This window comes from Staurois parvus, unplaced genomic scaffold (genome assembly GCF_062004578.1).
Source record: "Staurois parvus isolate SC_StPar_1 unplaced genomic scaffold, SC_StPar_1.0 ptg000234l, whole genome shotgun sequence".
Lineage (NCBI taxonomy): Eukaryota > Metazoa > Chordata > Amphibia > Anura > Ranidae > Staurois > Staurois parvus.
Window position 1 is genome coordinate 5,101,941 of NW_028318030.1, and position 18,730 is coordinate 5,120,670.

General features: G+C 47.1%; 1 protein-coding gene across 2 annotated transcripts in view; it reads left to right on the plus strand.

Moving 5' to 3' along the window:
• Positions 1-18,730, plus strand: part of MTG1 (mitochondrial ribosome associated GTPase 1) — an 85,420-nt gene that overhangs the window by 44,877 nt on the left and 21,813 nt on the right. For both annotated transcript variants that reach the window (XM_089680023.1, XM_089680024.1), the window contains exon 11: positions 951-1,063. In XM_089680023.1, coding sequence (XP_089536149.1) covers positions 951-1,063 — 113 coding nt within the window. The remainder of the gene's footprint in view (positions 1-950; positions 1,064-18,730) is intronic.

Below are 18,730 nucleotides of genomic sequence, written 5' to 3' on the forward strand. Positions count from 1 at the left end.
ACAGATCTCTCCCTCTCAGTTCCAAAACGCTGCTTTCTATGGCTCTGCATAGCAGAGCCATAGAAAGCAGTGTGCTTGCATAGTAAAGCACAGAACACGGTAAAACACACAGCACACAGTTAAGCCTTTGATCGCCCCAGATGTTAACCCCTTCCTGCCCAGTGTCATTAGTACAGTGTTAGTGCATTTTACTAGCACTGATCCCTGTATTAGTGTCACTGGGGATGTCAGTAACACAGTCAATCCCCCCCCCCAGTGTCAGAATGCCCGCTGCAGTCCTGCTATAAGTCACTGATCGCCGCCATTACTAGTAGAAAAATAAATAAGTAAATAAAAATTCCAAGATATATACACTGCCATGTGCAGACACTATAACTTTCACATAAACCAATTAATTTACAGGTATTGGGATTTTTTTTTAGCAAAGACATGTACCAGAATGCATTTTGGTCTAAATTGATGACGAAATTTGATTCTTTACATTTTTTCACTGTTTTATAGCAAAAAGTCAAAAATAGTTTTTTTTTTTTTTTTTTTTTAATTATTGGTCTTTTTTTGTTTATAGCACAAAAAATAAAAACCTCACAGGCAATCAATTACCACCGAATGCTCCATTTGTGGGGGAAAAAAAGGACATAAATTTAATTTGGATGCAGCGTTACCTGACTGCACAATTGTCAAAAAAGTAACACAGTGGCGTATTGAAAAAAAATGGCATAGTCAGGAAGGGGGGGTAAATCCTTTGGAAGGCAAGTGGTTAAAAATGAACAGCGTGTCAATGCATCGCAAGACGTGAAAAAATAGCTCCTGTTGCATTTTTTTGCCATACACGTCGCACTGTAATACACCCACTTTCTAGAGATGAATGAATGGCACGAGCGTATCTTGGTTTGTGGTAAGGTAGTGGACCAAGCTAGCAATTACTCTGTGCACTGTTTATTATTTTTCAGATATGTGCAGCATTATGAACTGGAAGGGCCATGTGACAACATTGAGACACTCTTAAAAGAAATTGCTAAAAAGCTGAGAAAAACTCAGAAGGTTACAGCTATTACTGGTACTGGTAAGTTTTCTGAATATCCAGATGGCTTTTTATTCCACTAGCACAAACGAGTATTTTACAAGAATATTGATTTTTTTTTTCTTCCCACGCTCTACACTATTGTTTGCTCTGAATTTTTACGATTGCAGGTATGAGCACAAAGCAAAACTTACAGACTATTAAAAAGGACTTCTATTCCTCACTGAATAATGTTCATATATTAGTGTAAGTCAGGAGTAGATAAACTGCTGTGTCATATAGGAACCAGTCAGTGAGTTCTATTGATTTGTATCCATAGAAATTTAAAGTTAAAAAGTTGTCCACTCAGTAGCTTTGTCTGGAACTTCAGACTGGCTTTTGTTAAACATTCTATCTTGCATAGGTGTAAGGCAGATAACAATATGGCTCTTCCAGATGCCTGCCTTAATCAAACCACAACTCATTGAACCAGAGTATTAGACTGGTGCAGGACCTCGAAGTTGAAACAATGGGTCACCATGGAACAAGCAGCATTGCTTTTGCCTTTGGCTGTTCTTCCTTGGAGTCCCACGCTTCCCTTGCCCACAGTGCTTCAACATCCCACTGCAGCAGCCACCTGGCAAATTCGTTCTAGGGCCTTTTGCATCTATGGTATCTCCCCAGCTTTGGCCTCTTACTATCAAATTTTGGGCAACCCAAACTTTACCGCACAAATGTCCTGACTGGCTTTTCTGCCTCTATGCCACCAAGAAATGTATTCTGCCACACATTTTATCAAAGACTCCAATTGGCTTATGGCCCTCAGATGCGCCTAGACCAAAACCTCTTTGACCTAGGTTATTTTCAAACACTTCAACTTTCTCAGTTGATGCACTCTTCCTTTACGAGACTGTTGACTACCTATGAAAAGCAGTGCTGGGTTGGCGAGATTTCCAGACCTGATCTTTTCCTATTTTACATACTGTTACTCACAGAATCTTCGCAGACCCCATTTTGGGTCTAGGCAAATGGGAAAATGAATTCCAACTATGCTGGACCCTGGCAGAGCAGAGAAAGATCTTGATCATCTACTTTAAATCATCTGTATGCAAACATTTTCAAGACCGGGATATAAAATCATAACCTGGCGGTCCCGCACCCCAACACTGCTGCACTGTATTTATCCCACTGTGCCTGAAACTTGTTGGAGGTATGGTGCTGAGAGAGGGGACACATCAAACTTTTAGATGTAGCACAATCAAAAAAACAAAAAATATATAATAATTGTCAAAACCTCAAATTAATATCTCAGATGTCCATAAATAAATCCTCCACCACTATGCAGTGATCCTAGAATTTTCTACTTCCATCCAAGTGTTGCATTCTTCACCCTGTGTTCATACCACATGCTCACCTTTTTTTATTGACCCCAATGTCGTATTAAGGTCATAACATGCCTTTGGCTCCACCATGGTCTATTAGGTATCCGCTCTCCTCTGGGCTTTTATCCTCCACCTCCAATACTCCATCAGCCCTATTCAACTCTCCAGTAATATCCAATATAAAGACATAGAAAAGATTTTTAGGAAATATTGGGGCATTTTACTAATGGATAAAACACTGGTTCCTATTCGTCGATCTCGTCCTTTGTTCACATAGGAAAGCACCGACATCACGGAATATGTTAGCTCTGGGACTTTTTAAACCTCTCTCAAGGAAACAGGAGGGAACATTGACCCCGTGGTTGAAAGGTTTTTTATAAATGTGGAGGATGCAGGGGCTATAAGGTTACAAAAGTGAATGAGAAAAAAAGGGTAGAACGTGTAGCACAAGTAACGGGTAGTGAATACAATCTAAAGGATTTCATTACTTGTAAAACTGAGGGAGTAGTATACATGTTGGAATGTCCCTGTCAGAAACAATACGTAGGGTGTACATCTAAACAATTACAAGTACGTGTAAGGGAACATATTCGTATTCAAAAGGAAGTTAGAACTCACTCAGTATCAAAACACTTCAGAGAATGTGATAATAAGAACATGAGTGGCCTTAAATTTTGGGCAATAGAGAAGGTTGAGAAGCATTGGAGGGGGGGGGGGGAATATGAGATAGCTTAATAGGGGAAAAGCCTTTTGGATTTATAAAACTAAGGTATTATTTGGGAGAGGACTCAACATTGAGTTTGATCTCAATTGTTTCATAACTAATTTTTAAGAGGTCTCCCTGTTTCCCCACCATTTAGTTGGTGAGGGAAAGGAAGGCATACATGGGTTTGGAGAAGTGTTTTTGACAGTTACATGGGCTGAGGGTGGCGAGGTTGTGAGGTATGGAGGAATACCCTACCTAATGGGTAGATGAGAGGCTTTATGTCTCCAGACTTCTGGACCTTGTGTCAGTGACTGTCGCATTAGGTCCAGAGGGGTGGCCGCGCCTCCGAGTTGACCACTTCCAGTGTCCCTTACCACTTCCAGTGTCCCCAACCACTTTCGTAGGAAGCGGCCTCCATGAAGATGTGGATGTATTTACCATAAGCTGTGCTATCGTATGCTGTGAACAAATCACTTTGGGTGCTTTTTTAATGTGAGTGTATTTGACTGGAATTTTAATGAAAATAATAAGAGTATGCGGAGAGTTTTTAGTCCCGTTTTGTATTTGTATGTACATTTACCGGAGAGTGGAATAAGGCTGGTGGAGTACTGCAGGTGGAGGATAAAAGCCCAAAGAAGAGCGGATACCTAATAGCCCATGGAGGGGCCAAAGGAATGTTATGACCTTAATATGACATTTGGGTCAATAAAAGAAGGTGAGCGTGTGGTATGAACACAGGGTGAGGCATGCAACCCTTGGATGGAAGTAGAAAATTCTAGAATCACTGCAGTGGTGGATAATTTATTAATGGATGTTTGAGATTTCATTTGAGGATTGGACAAATTTGTTAATTTTTTGGTTTTTTGATTGCTTTACATCTAAACATTTGATATGTTTACAGAGGTGTGGTGAAAAATCCTAGGCGAAGTTTTAGAAGCAATATATATTGCCAAAAGTATTGGGATACCCAACTAAATCCTTGGATTCGGGTTCCAAGCACTTCCATGGCCACAGGTGTATAAAATCAAGCACCTAGGCATGCAGACTGCTTCTATTAACATTTGTGAAAGAATAGGCCGCTCTCATGAGCTCATTGAATCCAATCATGGTACTGTGATAGGTTGCTACCTGTGCAATAAGTCCATCTGTGAAATTTCCTTGCTACTAAATATTCCACGGTCAACTGTTAGTGGTATTATAACAAAGTGGAAGCAACTGGGAACAACAGCAACTCAGCCACAAAGTGGTAGGCCACGTAAAATGACAGAGTGGGTTCAGTACATGCTGAAGTGCACAGTGTGCAGAAGTCGCCAAGAGTCAATAGCTAAAGACCTCCAAACTCCGTGTGGCCTTCAGATTAGCCCAACAACTGTGCATAGAGAGCTTCATGGAATGGGTTTCTGTGGCTGTGCAGCTGCATCCAAGATGTACATTGCCAAGTGCAATACAAAGCGTCGGATGCAGTGGTGTAAATCATGCTGCCACTGGACTCTAGAGCAGTGGAGATGTGTTCTCTGTAGTGACCAATCACGTTTCTTTATCTGGCAATGTGATGGACGTTTCTGGGTTTGGCGGTTGCCAAGAAACGGTACTTGCCTGACTGCATTGTGCCAAGTGTAAAGTTTGGTGAAGGGGGGATTATGGTGTAGGGTTGTTTTTTCAGGGGTTGGGCTTGATTCCTTAGTTCCAGTCAAGGGAACTCTTAAGCTTTCACCATACCAAGACATTTTGGACAATTTCAGGCTCCCAACTTTGTGGGAACAGTTTGGGGATGGCCCCTTCCTCTTCCAATACGACTGTGCACCAGTCTCCAAAGCAAGGTCCATAAAGACATGGATGGGCGAGTCCTACTGGCCTGCAGAGTCCTGACCTTAACCCAATAAAACACTGACCTCACAAATGTGCTTTTGGATAGATGGTCAAACATTCCCATAGATTCACTCCTAAACCTTGTAGACAGCCTTCCCAGAAGAGCTGAAGCTGTTATAGCTGCAAAGGGTGGGCCAACTCAATATTGAACCCTACGGACTAAGACTGGGATGCCATTAATGTTCATGTGCGTGTAAAGGCAGGCATCCCAATACTTTTGGCAATATAGTGTTTTATACACTGCTCAAAAAAATTAAAGGAACACTTTTTAATCGGCGTATAGCATCAAGTCAATTAAACTCCTGGGATATTGATCTGGTCAGTGAAGTAGCAGAGGGGGTTGTTAATCAGTTTCAGCTGCTTTGGTGTTAATGAAATTAACAGCAGGAGCACTAGATGGGCAACCATGTGACGATCCCCTAAAACAGGAATGGTTTTACAGGTGGAGGCCACTGACATTTTTTTCCTACTCCTCTTTTCTAATTGTTTTTTGCTAGTTTGGCATTTGGCTAGGGTCAGTGTCACTACTGGTAGCATGAGGTGATACCTGGACCCTACAGAGGTTGCACAGGCAGTCCCAACTACTTCAGGATGGCACATCAATATGTGCCATTGCCAGAAGGTTTGCTGTGTTTCCCAGCACAGTCTCAAGAAGATGGAGGAGATTCCAGGAGACAGGCAGTTACTCTAGGAGAGCTGGACAGGGCCGTAGAAGGTCCTTAACCCATCAGCAGCATCGGTGTCTCCTTTGTGCAAAGAGAAACAGGATGAGCACAGCCAGAGCCCTAAAAAAGTACCTGCAGCAGGCCGCTGGTGTGAATGTCTCTGACCAAACAATCAGAAACAGACTTCATGAGGGGGGCCTGAGGGCCCGATGTCCATAGAGCTCGATTGGCATTTGCCATTTAACACCAGAATTGGCAGGTCCACCACTGGCGCCCTGTGCTTTTCAGAGATGAGAGTAAGTTCACGCTGAGGACATGTGACAGACATAAAAGTGTCTGGAGAAGCCGTGGAGAACGTTATGCTGCCCGTAACATCGTTCAACATGACCTTTTGGTGGTGGATCAGTGATGGTCTGGGGAGGCATATCCATGGAGGGATGCACAGACCTCTACAGGCTAGACAATGGCACCCTGACTGCCATTAGGTATTGGGATGAAATCCTTGGACCCATTGTCGGACCCTATGCTGGTGCAGTGGGTCCTGGGGTCCTCCTGGAGGATGAAGGAATTGATACCATTGAATGGCCCCCACGCTTGTATGACCTAAATCCAATAGAACACCTCTGGGATATCATGTTTCAGTCCATCCGACACCGCTCGGTTGCACCTCAGACTGTCCAGGAGCTCAGTGATGCCCTGGTCCAGATCTGGGAGGAAATACCCCAGGACGTTATCCGTCGTCTCATTAGGAGCATGCATACAAGTACGTGGGGGCCATACAAACTACTGAGTACCATTTTGAGTTGCTGCAATGAAATTTCAGCAAGATGGACTAGCCTGCTGCATAATTTTTTCACTTTGATTTTCAGGGTGTCTTTGAATTCAGTCCTCTGTAGGTTGATAATTTTCATTTCCATCAAACTATGGGGCATCCTTACATTCCTAACACATTACGCAGTACATATCGGTATAAATATGCAGCATGATATTTTTCCCCATTGAGATCTGACGTGGTTTTCAAAGTGTCCCTTTAATTTTTTTGGAGCAATGTATATGCATTTGTGTATATGTATGCAAGTGTGTGTGTGTGTATATATATATATATGTATATGTGTGTGTGTGTGTGTGTATTTACATATATATACAGTTGTGTTCAAAATAATAGCAGTGTGTTGAAAAAAGTGAATAAAGCTCAAAATCCTTCTAATAGCTTTTATTTCTATACACACAAATGCATTGGGAACACTACACATTCTATTCCAAATCAAAACGTGAAGAAAAATATATCAAATTTGTGTTGTTCCTCTAAACAAAATTGAAGAAAAGTGAATAGTAGACTGTTCAAAAAAATAGCTGTGTTTGTGTTCGTCTTTACAAACTCAAACATTCACTATATAAACTGAAAAATGTTTGAAGATTTTGCTTTCCTTTGAATCACTTAATTAATATTTAGTTGTATAACCACTGTTTCTGAGAACTGCTGTACATCTGTGTTGCATGGAGTCAACCAACTTCTGGCACCTGTGAACAGGTATTCCAGCCCAGGATGATTGGACTACATTCCACAGTTCTTCTCTATTTCTTGGTTTTGCCTCAGAAACTGCATTTGTGATGTCACCCCACAAGTTTTCTATTGGATTAAGATTCGGGGATTGGGCTGGCCACCCCATAACGTCAATCTTGTTGGTCTGGAACCAAGATGTTGCACGTTTACTGATGTGTTTGGGGTCGTTGTCTTGTTGGAACACCCATTTCAAGGGCATTTCCTCTTCAGCATAAGGCAGCATGACCTCTTCAAGTATTCTGATGTATTCAAACTGATCCATGATCCCTGGTATGCGATAAATAGGCCCAACACCGTAGTATCAGAAACATCCCCATATCATGATGCTTGCGCAACCATGCTTCACTGTCTTCACAGTGTACTGTGGCTTGAATTCAGTGTTTGGGGGTCGTCTGACAAACTGTCTCCGGCCACTAGACCCAAAAAGAACAATCTTACTTTCATCAGTCCACAAAATGTTGCGCCATTTCTCCTTAGGCCAGTCAATGTGCTCTTTGGCAAATTGTAACCTCTTCAGCGCGTCTTTTTTTCAACAGTGGGACTCTGCGGGGGCTTCTTGCAGATAGCTTGGCTTCACATAGGCATCTTCTAATTGTAACAGTACTCACAGGTAACCTTAGATCTTCTTTGATCTTCCTGGAGCTAATTGTTGGCTGAGTCCTTGCCATTTTGGCTATTCTTCTATCCATTTGAATGGTAGTTTTTCGCTTTCTTCCACGTCTTTCAGGTTATGGTTGCCATTTTAAAGCATTTGCGATCATTTTAGATGAGCAGCCTATCATTTTATGCACTTCTTTATATGTTTTCCCCTCTCCAATCAACTTTTTAATCAAGGTACGCTGTTCTTCTGAACAATGTCTGGAACGAACCATTTTCCTCAGAATTTCAGAGAGAAATGCACTGTAACCAGCATGTACAACATTTGCTGCCTTCCTTTCTTTAATAAGGGCAATAATTGCCACCTGTTTTTCAAAGAATGAATGACCTCACTAATAGAACTCCACACTGCTATTATTTTGAACATGCCCTTTTCAATGAGTGATTCAATTACACAGAATCAGCAGCATGCATGTCATGATTGTTGGGTCTGTTGGATTTCTATTACTCTACTGCACCTGCTAGTAAATTATTTGCCATGTGGAAATATTATTTCTACCAAAAACAGTGATTGATCAGGTTAGTGATGTCTGACTGCTATTATTTTGAACACAACTGTATATATATATATATATATATATATATATATAAAAAATGTTTTGTTTTTTTTTTTGCCACATAATTGAGCGAGGGAACATGCTACATCTATTTAGGTTTTGCGGAGTTCTCTGTACTTCTTGGAATAGAGTACACGTGATCACGCAAAAATTTCACACCTTTCACACCTTCCTTTTACCTACTGCTAGGGCCGCCGATAAGGGGGTACCACTGGGCCTCCTGTACGGGGCCCGGGCCTCATCAATTAAAAAGGGGGCCCGGCTAGTACATGTTCCATACATTCGGTCAGGGGGCCCCATGAGAGGCTTTGTCACTGCACCTCTACCCATTGCGGAGCACTGTTCATACTCTAGCAAACATTCCTGCAGAGTGGTCTCTGTTCATGGTGCTCTTCTCAGCAGTCCAATGCATTACAAACCCCACCCCTCCACTCACCGGCCATTGGGAGCACTGCCCCACCCCTCCGCTCACCGGGAGCACTGCCCCACCCCTCCGCTCACCGGGATCACTGCCCCACCCCTCCGCTCACCGAGATCACTGCCCCACCCTTCCGCTCAGCGGCCACCGGGATCACTGCCCCAGCTCTGCAGCCCTGATCTCCCATTCATTCTACTGTGTCCCCAACTGGGAAGATACAGAGATGATGCTGTGTGTGGATGAAGGATGATCTTCCTCCACTCCTGTGAAAGGGGCTATGAAGGCTTGAGATTTAAATATACAGAACACGCAGCAGCTCTACATCTTGACTTCCTGAGCCTACAAGACAGCAGCCTGGGGCCAGAATTATGAGTAGCAGACATACCCAAGTCTCTCTCTCCCTCACCCCCCCCCCTTTCACCCTCCCCCACCCTCCCTCTCTCCCTCCCCCACCCTTTCACCCTCCCTCTCTCTCACCCCCCCTCTCTCTCACCCCCCTCTTTCTCATCTCAACCCCCCTCTCTCTCATCTCAACCCCCCTCTCTCTCTTGCCCCCCTCTCACTCTTACCCCCTCTCTCTCTCTCACCCTCACCCCCTCTCCTTCCCTCTATCTCTCCCTCCCTCCCTCTATCTCTCCCTCCCTCCCTACCTCTCTCTCTCTCCCTCCCCCCCTCCCTCTTTCTCTCTCTCTCTCCCTCTCCCACCCTCCCCCCCTCTCTCTCCCTCCCTCCCTCTCTCTCCCTCCCTCTCTTTCCCTCCCTCCCTCTCTCTCCCCCCTCTCTCCCCCTCCCCCTCTCTCTCTCCCTCCTTCTCACCCCCCCCCCTCTCTCACCCCTCCCTCTCTCTCTCTCTCTCTCACACCTTCCCTCTCGCTCACCCCCCATTTCTCAACTCAACCCCCCTCTCTCTTACCCCCTCCTTTCACCTCCTCCTCTTCCCCCACTCTCCCTCACCCCCCTCTCTCTCACCAGCCCCCTCCCGCTCTCAACCCCCCATTCCCCCTCCTCTCTCCCATCTCTCCTCCCTCTTTCTCTTACTCTCCTCTTTTCCTCTCACCCTCTCTCACCTCTCTCTTTCTCACCTCCCTCCCCCACCTCTTTCCTTTCTCAGGATGTGGCGTCAGGGGCAGGGTTTGGGGGCACCATTAGGTAGACTGTACAGGGCCCCATGATTTCTAACAGCAGCCCTGCCTACTGCTCCACGACTAGATACCATTGTCCACGTATAAAAACAAATTGGTGGTGAGGCACCTGGTTAATGCTGCCAGGGCATGTATTCCGCCACTACGGAGGTTGGTGCACCCTCCTGTTGTACGGCAATGCATCCTTAAAGTGGAGGACATTAGGGAATTGGAAAGTCTGACTAGCTCTCTCAAAGATATGATTAAACGGTTTACAAAACGTTGTATTGGCTTGCATTTTCCTGTACGGATGAGTTCAAAAAGATGCTGGTAGGGTAATTTCCTGCACTGTTACACTCTACTTACATTGTCGACCCTCGGCATTCTTGAACCCCATTTTTCTGCCAGGCATAACTTCTTTATTGACCGATGTATTCTTGTTGCCTCTCCTTCTGGTGGTGCTGCCCCCACCCCCTGTCTGTTTTTTTTTTGTTCTCTTCTTTTTCCCTTTTTTTCCTTTGTATGTTTACATTTCTCTACTCATCCATCCCATAGGCCCTTACATATTGCTTTGGGTTTAATGGAGGGCTATTGATTAATAAACTTTTCTAGTCTCATGAAGTCTGTTGGGCTATATGTTGGGCTCAAAATGGGTTTATGTTGTGCCTATGTTAAATTTTCTAGACCTAGACTTCTGGTTGTATCCTAACGGTACCCTTTTTGAATTTGTACATGGATGGTTAGGTCTCTATCTTGTGAATTTCTATGTTTTCCTGCTTATTGTGGTTGTGAAAAGTTTCTATAAATAATGCATAAAAAAAAAGCTGTCCACTCTACTTTCAAATATATATATATTGTAGTTTATGTAAGCCCTACCTAATAAACCAATGTCCCGTGTGCAGTAAAAAAAATTTATTGGCTTCATGTTTAGTGCTATCAAGCAAACAAAAGCACATTGATGGAAATCTCCTGCTTTGAACTTCCAAGAATGGGACAATGATGGATGAAAAATAGATGGCTATCTTGAATACGAGATTCGTTAAAATTTGGTCCCGATACTTCCAACCTAACACTAGAGCCTTACATATACAGCCCTGGGCTGGTCAACCTATGGAAACCCCCCACCCCCTCTTTCTTGCCCCCTAAGGCCTGGTTCACACCTATGAAGGTTGCAGTTGATGTGTTTTCCAGGTGCTTTTTGTGTTTTTTCACACGCATTTTTGATGCGTTTTTGGGAGGTATCTATTGTCATTTCGGGAGGTACCAGCAAAAACACAGCAAATGCATAAAAAACCGTAAGCACTGCATTCTTGATGCTTTTTTTTTTTTAAAGGTTTCCATTGAATTCTTTGGAACCAAAAACACAACCTGCTGCGGGGGAAGGGGGGGGGGGGTCCCTGGAGTCCCTGACCTGTTCAAAAAAGCATATGGCAGAGGAAAATATTGAGATGTGAATGTGACCCATAGGAAATCATGTTAAATGGACTGTAGTGCATTTCTGCAAAACTGAAAATGCACTGAACAACACATAATGAACTAGGCCTTATTCCTCTTATTATTATTATTATTATTATTATTATTATTATTATTAGGAGTTTGTTTTTTTTTGTGATCTTATCTTCTTCTGCTTGTACTGCTCTTTCTTTCTACCACTTTGTTCTTTCATAGACATCCTCTTCCTTATTCTTCTTGCGGATCATGTAGATGTAATAAAGTCATTATCTATTATTAGATCTAGTCCTTTCCAGCTTATTATTTAATTTGCATTAATATCACAAAGAGAAATCTGCTGCTTTGGATTAGCTAATGATACGGATCCCATGGCTGGGAAGGTCCTGCATTTTCTGACCTGCTATAATATTGGTTCCTTACTGTATCTGCCTCATAGACCTACAGGAACTATGGTCATTGTTGTTTTTTTGTTCTGGTTTTTTTAAGTCAGCAGCTACAGATACTGTAGCTGCTGCCATTTAATAAACAGACATATACCATTGCTGTCTTCACCTGGGCCAGTTCTTTGCTGGGCTTACATTCCTGACGTCACCATCTTGGCTATGGGTAGCCAGCTGTGATTTTTTGCTGTTTCACAGCTGGCTCCACACTGTGCATACGCTGAACTTTCAGACTGTTCCTACAGCTTGTGAAGTGCCATAAGGGATTGGTGGCAGGAAGGAGGGAGGTGCTGAACCTTCGCTATTTTTGTCTAGGCAAGAAATACGGACGTGGGCGCGAGTACCTGACGGAAAAAGGTACCTGCTCCCAGCAAAATAAAAGCATTCACTAATAGTGGGGGGAGGAGGAGCAAAACTTTTACTTTCACTTGTAAGTGAAGTTCTGCTTTACCATACTGTTGATCTGAATAAATTTATACACCTCTCTACCCAGCCTCCCGCCCTCCTTCAACCCCTCAACCCTCCCCTCCCCTGACCTCATAGTCGCACTACCCCCCACTATACCTAACGCCCCGCACATCATCACCTCCCCACCACTCCGCTCCTTCAGCCCAACTACCCCCCGAGGAGGTCTCTAAGGTCTTCACTGAAGCCCGCCTCACCACCTGCCCCCTGGACCCTATCCCCTCACAGCTCCTCCAGTCACCCCCTCCCTCCATCATTCGCTCCCTCACCCACATCTTCAATCTCTCCCTCTCCACCGGGACCTTCCCCTCCCCTCTAAAGCACGCACACATCACCCCCATGCTCAAAAAACCCTCCCTTGACCCCACTAACCTTAACAACCTTAGACCCATCTCCTTGTTGCCCTTCACTTCCAAGCTCCTTGAGCGCCTGGTCTACAATCACCTAAGCGCCCACCTCACTGATAACAACCTCCTTGACCCCCTACAGTCTGGCTTCCGCCCCCTGCACTCCACCGAAACCGCCCTACTTAAAATCACCAATGACCTGCTAACTGCCAAAGCCAATGGCCACTATTCTATCCTCCTGCTCCTCGACCTCTTCGCGGCCTTCGACACTGTTGACCACCCTCTCCTCCTTGCCAAACTGCACTTCCTTGGCATCAAGGACGCTGCTCTCTCCTGGTTCGCCTCCTACCTTTCCCAACGCTCCTTCAGCGTCACCTACAAAACTGCCACCTCCCCCTCCCTCCCCCTCTTTGTCAGGGTCCCCCGAGGCTCTGTCCTCGGGCCTCTCCTCTTCTCCATCTATACCTCCTCGATTGGCAAACTTATTCACTCCCACGGCTTCAATTACCACCTTACCTATGCCGACGACACCCAAATTTACCTCTCCACCCCCCACCTCACCCCCTCACTCTCTGCCCGCATCGCCCACCTCCTAAACGATATATCAGACTGGATGTCGCTCCATTTCCTCAAACTTAACCTATCCAAAATCGAGCTCCTGGTCTTCCCCCCACCCCGTGCCCCCCCCCCCATCCTCTCCATCACTACTAACAACGCCACCATCTCTCCCACCCCAAACGCCAAAGTCCTGGGTGTCACCCTGGACTCCCACCTCTCCTTCCTACCCCACATCCAACTGCTATCAAGATCTTGCAGGCTCCACCTCCGCAACATCTCCAAGATACGCACATTCCTCACCCCAGACACCACCAAACAACTCGTACACTCCCTCATCATCTCACGCCTGGACTATTGCAATTCCCTTCTCACTGGCCTACCCAAACGAACGCTATCCCCACTCCAGTCGATCCTAAACTCAGCGGCCAGACTCATCCACCTCACCAAGCGCTCCACATCTGCCTCCCCCCTCTGCCAATCCCTTCATTGGCTCCTGATTGCCCAATGCATCAAGTTCAAGCTGCTAACCCTACCCTACAAGGCCATTCACAATGCCGCCCCGAACTACATAACTGACCTGATACCCAGATACTACCCTACCCATGCCCTCCGCTCCTCACAGGACCTCCTGCTCTCTAGCTCCCTGGTCTCCTCCTCCCACGCCCGATTGCAGGACTTCTCCAGGACTTCCCCCATCCTCTGGAACTCCCTACCCCAATCCATCAGACTGTCACCTACCCTCCTCACCTTCAGGCGCACCCTGAAAACCCTCCTCTTCAGGGAAGCCTACCCCAACCTCACCTAACACCCGACCTCACCTAACAACTAACCTCCTCCACTCCTCCCGCCACTCCATCCCCCACAGCCATCTCCTCCTGTGCCACCTTCCCCTCCCTCCTAGATTGTGAGCTCGAAAGAGCAGGGCCCTCAAACCCCTCGTGTAGTGTATTGTTACTGTCTTGTCTCATGCTATATTCCCCTTGCTACTGTACAGCGCTGAGCATACCCTTTGGCGCTATATAAATACTGTATAATAATAATAATATACTGTACATATTTATCTGAATTTCCCTTTTTGTGGGGAGTTAGATTGCAATATGCAGAGTATAGATCTCTCTGTCCTTCAGTGTAGGAACCCAGACTATACAGTGCTGTATTGGGTCCCTTTCACACGGGGCAGATCCGTCAGCGGATGACAGGTCCGTGTCCGTTCAGTGAACATGGACACAGCCCGGTTGGAAACGGTCTGCCTATCCATTGCCATTCGACTGTCGTCCAATCCAGGGACACATGTCTGTTTACATCCACCGTTCCATAGAGAGCAATGGAGCATCCGTTTTGGGTCCACTTGAAAAACGGACAGGCGGACCCGATCCGTCCTCTTGTGAGAAAGGTGCCTATAGGTTAAGTTCTTAGACCCACTTTCAGCCCTTCCCACTGCACCCTTCAATCTCATTCAGTGTGTTTTTGTATTTGCTTTGGACATCAATGTATACTTATCTTCTAAGTCTTCCTTTAGGGTCCCACGTTGATGCCTATTTTGGGTAATCTAGCACTGTAGACATACCCACATTGGTCAGTCCCGGACAGTTCCCTGGCATAACTGACGGCAGTCTTCCTTCTGAATCCTGATGGGACCAGGGAGCTGGACAGACAGCTGTTGGTAGATTAATGTGAGTTCAGCTCTTACATTTTCCGTAGGTTGGTACAGGCAGGCATTATCAGAAAAAACCAAGTGATAGTCCTATCTGGGCCCACCGCCTTGCCACTCAGCAGTTTAGGTGTCCTCTAACTCTTGAACATCCACTGCCTCTGCCGAGGTCATCCTCACAGCAGGGCAGGTGGTGTGGCAAGTCTGGTTGGAGAGTGGGACTTTAAGTTAACAAGTGGGTGATTGGTTGCTAGGACATGGGGTGGTCTAAGGAACCAATCTCCTACTTTTTAACATGAATAGTCGGGCGGGGGGCGTGTCCAAGATGGCCACCGATGTGGACGCTTGATTCAGAGCTCCGCCGACATCCTCTGCAATCCGCGGCCATCCACCATCCAGGAGAAACAGGGAGCCAGCCGGAGGTCCCGCCGACCCTGTGGGCACATAGTGGAGGGGTGCCAGGTGGATCTGGGCCCCCTCCGTGACGGCGACACATCGCGGCCTAGCACGGCCCCGCGCGGCCTCATGGGACGCCGTGCTGCAGCATAGGCGCATCCAGCGCAGCCAGTGCTGCCTCTATATGGGCGGGTGAGTGAGGTTTGCAGTTGGAGGGGGTGTCAGTGGAGCAGAAAACCCCCCACCCTGATCATCGGGATACACTCTCTGGTCCATTGGGCCCCCCCACCCGGACCCAGACGATCACGGCCTGTGATAAAGGCCTTGCAGGTCCCACATCACATAATAGGCAGCTGCAGTACAAACCCCACAGTGCCTATCATCCACAGTAAGCTGCCACCTGGGAGCTACTGTCAAGGTCCTACCTTTTCCCAGAGACTGTGCGGCTTCATGTATTGGCGTCCATCTTGGGTTTCTGCAGAGCATGGTGGGAGTCTTTTATGCCTTCAGGTCTCTGAGGTCAATCCCCCAGAGGGGTGTGGCTGAGTACATATAAGCCTGTGATCCGCACATGCTCTTTGCACTTGTGTCTTTGTGTCGCTACAGCTCTGTGTATACTCTTGTGACTCTTCTGGTATCTGACTCGGCTTGTGACTAGACCATTCTCTGTGTTTTCCTTTGATCTGATCTTCCGTTGCTGAACCCGGCCCATGACCTGTGATTCTTGTCTACTGTTCTGTACCGTTTTGTCCCGTTGTTGTCGACCCGGCCTGCCTGATAACGCTATTGTCATTCCTACCAGCTACACGCCATTGGCGGTGGCCATTACCGCAGCCGGGGTGTCTCGGGGGCTGCGACCTGGATCCTGGCTGCGTCAAGTCCATCCCCACCATCAGGGGCCCTGGTGAAGGGCAGCCTGGGACTTAGACTCCGTGCCCTGAGGGACTTCGGTCTGTTGGTGGTGGTTGTCGTCAGTCAGTGCGTTACCCTGCCACTAGGCCTGCCTGTCTGTTCCACAGCCCCTGCCCTGACATTACACAAGTGCCATGAATCCTGACGGTGCAGGTACGCCTTCACTTCCAATGTTGGTTGCCAGACTGGATCAACAGGATCTCCTGTTGGATCAGTTCGCTCAGGCATTGCAAACTCTGCTTGCACGCACCGTGCACCTTACTCCTGGTGCTATTAGGCCGGTTGTCACTCCGGTGGTCGCTCCCGCTGCTGTTCCGCTTGTTGCGCCTACCGCCGCGGCTGCTGCGGCGCCCAGAGGGATGACTGGTTCAGCCCCTCTTCCACAGCGCTTTGGGGGTGAGCCGACTCAGTGTCGTGGGTTCCTCAACCAGGTGGGGATTTATTTTGAATTAATACCCCACGTTTTCCGACTAAGAGGTCAAAGGTGGGTTTCCTAATATTGCTACTCTCAGACAAGGCCTTGGCCTGGGCAAATCCCTTATGGGAGAGGCAGATTCACGTGTTTTCCGGTTTTGTCGACGCCTTCCGTAGGGTATTCGACATACCGGCTCGCTCCGCCTCGGCTGCCAAGCTGCTCATGTCTATGCATCAGGGTTCACGGACCGTTGCCGAGTACGCCATAGAGTTTTGTACCCTGGCGGCAGAGGTGGGTTGGAACAATGAGGCTCTGGTGGCTGCGTTTTCTCAGGGTCTTTCTGATGCATTGAAGGACGAGATTGCAGCCAAGGAATTGCCTGTGGAGCTGGAAGCACTAATTTCCTTCCTGATCCTGATTGACACCAGGCTCAGGGAGAGGCCTTCACTCAAGGAATGCCTGCGGAGGCCTTCCAATCGACTGGCACCTGTGTTTTCTGTCCCACCCATTCCTCCCTCTCCTCCCACGCCTCCTGGGGATAGATTGTCTGGTGGTGAGCCCATGCAGCTGGGGTTTGCTCGCCTTTCTGAGGGAGAGCGGGCCGCTCGGCGTCGGGAGGGTCGCTGCCTGTGTCTTGGAAATTCGCTTTAACGAATTTCTCCTTACCTTGAGTACTCGCAGTTGGATGAGCAGAAATCCCCCATAAAGCTGTGCGAATCTCGCTTACCACGACTGCAGGTAAACTACACGATGCCTGCCCATCCAGCTACTTTAGCTTCTGTTGAAATGTGGGGGTGGAGCTCCTTTACCCTAGAATGATCACACGACACTCTAAGGTTGGTGTTGCAATTCACATAAGGGCCGGCTTCAGACTCCGCCTTTGGTTTTATTACAAATACACACATGCCCCCCACATGAATAAAGTCAATCCCTTCCCACCGAACAATGCAATGGGGAGTGCCTATACACAGGATGTACATTCCGATTGGAGCATAGCCTTTCCTATTATCTATCACTGGTCCTCCCCCATGAGCCTTCTGAGGTCAGCAGACTTCCTCCCCTTCCTCCCATGAGCCTCCTGAGGTCAGCAGACTTCCTCCCCTTCCCCCCATGAGCCTTCTGAGGTCAGCAGACTTCCTCCCCTTCCCCCCCATGAGCCATCTGAGGTCATATTTCCCAGCTCCTAGCAGTATGTCCATTCCCTGTACAAGCATCCCCTAGAAATATCAGTCTGTACCTGGATGGGCCCGATACGATCTTTATTAAAACACATCCATCCAAGATACAGTTCAGGTCGGTAATGGGTTGTAAGATATGCATAAGCCTACACGCGGAGTTCGTACCGCTTGCGCATTGCGTTACGAAGTCCATGTGGTACTATGCTGCTGATATGTGGATACAGGCCCACGGTCTACTGCCAGCGGCATTCGCATCGAATGCCATGGTGGTATACACGCCGGTCTATAAGCGCAGATCTGCCATCTCATCCATTACCGAGCTGAGTACTGTAATACATACATTGTACATGCGCATGGCCCAATTGCAGCCTTCAGAGCTTTAATTAAGCCACACGAGAGACATATGAATAACACGAATATATGACACATTTAAAGTTCGACCAACAATACAAAATTTCCATGACACCTGTACTGTGGCCTTGGTGGGCACTTTCGGCAGTCCTCTCCGGTCCGTCCGGGAAACGCTCGCACCTGAGATCCTGTCGGGGACAGATCTTGGGTGGAGTCTCCTCGTCCCTGGTGTTCCGTAAAGATACACCACTGATCACCGTTGTCCTCTCTTAGGTGGAGGGCTCGGTGACGGCCCAGGCATTGGTAGATTCTGGGGCCGGTGGGTTGTTTATGGATAGCTCGTTTGCTGCCCAGCACTCCATTCCCCTGCAGGCTCGAGTTACCCCATTGGTTCTCAAGGCGATAGATGGCAGGCCCCTGCAACCACCGCAGGTTACCCACGAGACTATGCCAGTTGAAGTAGCTATTGGGGCTGTTCACAGGGAGTTGGCCTGTTTTCAGGTAATTTCTTCTCCGCACTATTCAGTGGTTTTGGGGTATCCCTGGCTCCAGACGCACAATCCAACCTTTAATTGGCGAACGGCCGAGATTCTCTCATGGTCTCCACAGTGTGGGGCCGGGTGCAT